This window comes from Olea europaea, unplaced genomic scaffold (genome assembly GCF_002742605.1).
Source record: "Olea europaea var. sylvestris unplaced genomic scaffold, O_europaea_v1 scaffold1416, whole genome shotgun sequence".
Lineage (NCBI taxonomy): Eukaryota > Viridiplantae > Streptophyta > Magnoliopsida > Lamiales > Oleaceae > Olea > Olea europaea.
In genome coordinates this window covers 135,149-139,733 of record NW_019231691.1, presented here as the reverse complement: position 1 = coordinate 139,733, position 4,585 = coordinate 135,149, and the positions used below count along the sequence as shown (strand labels likewise).

The 4,585-nt window shown below is 33.1% G+C and overlaps 1 protein-coding gene across 1 annotated transcript; it reads left to right on the top strand.

The window, feature by feature from the left end:
- The first annotated feature begins 659 nt into the window (after window positions 1-659).
- Window positions 660-3,860, top strand: LOC111375813 (acyl carrier protein 1, chloroplastic-like). Its single transcript, XM_022998717.1, has 4 exons — window positions 660-874; window positions 1,568-1,660; window positions 2,653-2,775; window positions 3,459-3,860. Exons 1-4 carry the CDS (start codon window positions 812-814, stop codon window positions 3,582-3,584), a joined length of 405 nt encoding a protein of 134 aa, XP_022854485.1. The 5' UTR covers window positions 660-811; the 3' UTR covers window positions 3,585-3,860.
- The last annotated feature ends 725 nt before the right edge of the window (window positions 3,861-4,585 follow it).

Below are 4,585 nucleotides of genomic sequence, written 5' to 3'. Positions count from 1 at the left end.
TTTCATAAAATGTATGGTTAAAATTGAAGTTTGACTAATTGAAACACTAAAGAAATTAATAAAATAAACTTGTGTCCAATCAAACCCCTATTAAAGGCTCGACCGATTCTGCCTCTTCGGTTCCTTCACCCTATTGGTCGTTTCAACTCCTTTCTCGCCACATTTCTCCAAGAATGTCATTGCTTTATCTTGTCCATCACAACCAAAAATGAAAAATATCACACTTAGTCGCGTAATAAAACTCAAAACTCGTCATCTTAGCCATGCTAGGCTTGGACTCTGCATCCAACACAAAAAAGAAGATTTTTTTTTATTAATTAAAAAAATGAAATATATTATTGTTTGAGCCGCATTTTTTGGAAAAAAATGTATTATTAAGCAGTGATTTGATATCATTTAAAACACACATTCGTTAATAAAATAATATTACACGCAAATTTATAAAAAAAAATTTTAATCACACATTCTCTATCAATCTAGTATTTCAAAATACATTCTTTAGAAATAATATGGCTCAAACACAAACTAAAAGTTATAAGAAGCCGATAGCATAGTTGATAATTGATAGTTCCGATTTTAAATTCCGAACCGTCCAAACACTGCCAAATTTCCCCATTAACATCGCCACCAAACGAACCAATTTTCGATGAAAACCAAGCAACCAACATACAAACAAACAGACAACTGACGAAATTGTCAATAAAATCACGCAACTCTCCCCCCCTTTTTTCCTCACTCCTTTGTCCCTCCGTCCTCGTGCACTCCGCCACCCCTTCTCTTTCTCCATTCCCATTTCCAGATCCATTTTTTGATGGCTTCCATTACTGCTTCCTCTGTTTCCTTTTCTGCTTCTTGCCCTCTGAAGCAAAACCAGGTTACATCCTTATTATATTTCTTATTTAATGTATTTTTTCGGTTAAATATTGAATCTGTTTGAGTAAGTTAAGGTTTATTATGAATCTTTATGACCTCTGTCTCTAGTCATACGTGTTTTCTGTTATTTAGTTGTTAATTATCTCTTCATTTCATGTTGAAAATCTAATGTTAGTTAAGTTTGTTTTTGATCTTATGGATGTTCTTGATCTTCATTTGTTAATCGAGATTTTTTTAATTAATTGTCGGTTAAAAATTTCAATTCTTTGTAATGGTTAACAAGTTTTTGTTTTATTTGTTGAGCTTATGTTTTGGGTTTGTTTAACATTAATTATCGATTTTATGCTTATAAAATTTGATATTTGAGGTTATATGCTAGGCACTTAAGCTCTTGCTCCCCATGTTTGGGGGCACTTTGTCATAATTTTAAGATTCTGAAGTTCTTAAACGATTTTATGTGTTCCTATTTACAAGATTTGTAAGTTCTCTGAGTGTTGGTTTGAGCTTGACTGTAGAATGTGCTAGCAACCTCGTAAGTTCTCGTGTTTATGCTTTTTTCCCCTTATTTTTAGCTAAAGATTGTCAGCGAATCACTATGAGTGAATTCATTCAATACTGTTTCCAAACCTCAATGTAGTATCGATTTGTTATTACTCCCATGGTTTTAGCTATCTTGTATTTTTTTTGGGTCCAGGTCTCAAATTTGAAGAAGGTTTCGCTTTCTTTCAGTGGGAAGAGCTTCCCATCTCTTAGGTTGCAGCCTTCACGTTTCCGCATTGCCTGTGCAGTATGTTGGTTTTTGCTGTTATATATTCTTCCACTTATTTGCAATCTCACATTTTTAATTATTTATTGGCTTCTTGCACGAGTTTCTAGAAGTATGGTTCATTGCAAAATGGAGTTAATTAACTATGCATAGAATGCATAGTAATTCTTTTTTGCATCCATCATTTGTATGGCACTCAAATTTTCTCCTCCGTTCAAGAAGAGGGAAAATGTTTTAGGGAATTCAAGTTCGAACATGCTTGGCTAGGTAAAAAAAAAAAATGTTTTCCAAAGATGTTTATAATGGTTTTTCCCCCTTACTTGTAAAAGAAGGTCACTTTTTTCTCTCTCTCTCTCTGAAATTAACTCTTACCTTACTCTCAAAATATGTGACATGCCCATTATCAATTTTGATAGGTAAAAAATTGTTTATTGAAACTTATTTACTTGGTAGAATTTATGCTTAGCCTAACACGCTCTTAGTCAGTACCAAAACTGTGTTGTTTGGTGTCCGTTTTTAGCCTCGCATTTTGCATTTTTATAGGTTGTCGAAGACTCCATTCTTTAATTCCATTGTTGTATGCTGTTAACATTGTATAATTAATCCAGCCTTTGGAGTTTATACATCTTGAGTTGAAAACCAAAGTTCTCTTGTTACAACTCACTTCCCTTGTGGCCAAAACGAGATTCTTTTTTTCTAGTGAAATTACATATCTCAGGAATGATACTTTTGTTAGATTTTCTTTAAGTCAGTCGATATGGTTTACAATATCATATATTTGCAAGCTCTTGAAATTGACAAGATTCCAAGAGTTATTTGGTACTGAATACTCAACATGACAATTAACAGGATACTACTTAGTATTATCTAATCCACCTTATTAAACATGGAGTGTCTATAAAGTTGGTTTTTATTGTTAATCTATTAATGTAGCTTTTAAATGGATATGTGCAGCATTAACAAAAGAGAATCAAACGAGGTCACTGACAATTCTGGATGTTTCTTTTGAGCAGGCCAAACCAGAGACAGTGGAAAAAGTGTGTGAAATTGTGAGGAAGCAACTTGCTCTCCCCGCCGATTCTGCTGTAACTGGAGAGTCCAAGTTTGCATCACTTGGTGCTGATTCCCTTGACACGGTATTATTTATTTTTCATTATAGAAATTTTATTTGCACATCTAGTGTTCTTCTAATGTATATGGTTGAATATCAAATTGTAATCCTTTTTCAAATCAATTTCCTTTACCTGAGAGCAATTCCTTTTTGATGCTTGCTTTTTATGGGTAGCTTAAAAATGTATTCAAAATGACTGGAAATTTTACATTTGAAAGCAATTGGATGACTACAAGGGCGTGTTTGGTAAGCAATACTGAATAATATAATGGACAAGATTTTTAACATGTTTCTCTTCCTTAATAATGTCCAGTACTATACAATTACCAACCATCTGTGAAGTCTAAGCCCTTGTTTGATATCAATTAAAATCCAGATTTTTATACAAGTCAAAGTTAACAATTAATATTAACCACATATTCCATGTTTCCCACAAACTTTTAAGCACACATTTTATCAAATTTTATCAAAATTTATTTGATTTTAATCCCTACAATACAGGAGCTAAGTTTGTGTTTATTAAAATTCAGTACCCGTCAGTCAATTTTATTTTTTTTGTTTGCTGCAGAAATGGTTATCAATTTTCTGATTTGAACTTAGTTTTGCATGATCCTCTGGTTATTTCTATATTTGGGCTCGACTTAAATTAACACGAGAACTCAAAGATACTTTTAACGTGTTTATTGGCTTAAATCTTGCCATGTTTAGGTTGAGATTGTCATGGGACTCGAGGAAGAGTTTGGGATCAGTGTGGAAGAAGAAAGTGCCCAGACCATCACCACCGTTCAAGAAGCAGCTGATATGATCGAGAACCTCAAGGCTAAGAAGGCTTGAAAAACTCGAGTGAAAATTTAGGGGTGTAGATTTTCCACCCTGGAAGTTGCTTAGCATATATATTTTTATAAAGTTTCGTTTGCTTTCATAATGATCCGTTCTAAGATGTTGTCTTTACTCCTTTTGTTTCGTTCAAAGGAACTAGCTCGTTTCGTTCTTCGTTTTCTTCTGTCCTTTATCAGAACATATTGAAGGATTTAATCTTATCTCTTCTTTTTTCCCCTTTTCATTTCTTTGATGAACTCATTTATGGTATTATAAGAATTCATTTGGTTTTGTGCAAGAGTTTAATTTCGAATGTGGAAAATTTCAGAATTAGCACATCAACACTTCGGTTGGAAAATTTTAGCCTTCTCTCCTACATTCTGCCAAAAGATCCAACCCTGTGAAAGGCTATGGCTTTGACAAATGGTGACATCTAAAATGCTATAAATAGAGCTTTCCTCTTTGCAAAAAATCCAATTTTCTGATTGTTTAGTCTCTTTCGTTCTTGAAATCATCTCCCCTAAAACTCGTTGTTTCTTGTTTTTGGACTTTTGATTTGAAGTTCGGTTAGTTTGCCATTCGTTTGTGATGACAAGTCTTTTAAAACAAAATTTATTCTTTTCTGGGAGGTAATGGCTCGGAGACACTAGCAATGAACTCGAGTCTTGATTTTCTACCATCCTATTCCTACTATTCTTCAAGTTCGTTTTCTTATGTTTCAATTTCGTGTATAGGCATCATAGGGAATAACATTAGTTTGCCAGACAAAATTGAAATGTGATTGCACAAAATACCGTTTTGAGTTTAGCAAAAACAAAAAAGGTTTATTTAAGGTCAAACAAGTGTTAGATCGCACATTCCATTAATCACATATGATAGAACGTTAATGTTAATTACACTTATAGGTGAAATAGTGGAATTAAAATGAAAATGCAAGTGATTACATTGAAACAAATTAAAATCGAATTACTAATGCTAAAAAACCGCAACTAAAATTTTGGAGTATGGGACTTTTT

Coding starts and splice junctions, on each gene's coding strand:
- LOC111375813 (XM_022998717.1), top strand. CDS start 812: ATGGCTTCCATTACTGCTTCCTCTGTTTCCTTTTCTGCTTCTTGCCCT. Junction 1,661..2,652: donor GTTTCCGCATTGCCTGTGCA/GTATGTTGGTTT, acceptor TCTTTTGAGCAG/GCCAAACCAGAGACAGTGGA. Junction 2,776..3,458: donor GTGCTGATTCCCTTGACACG/GTATTATTTATT, acceptor TGCCATGTTTAG/GTTGAGATTGTCATGGGACT.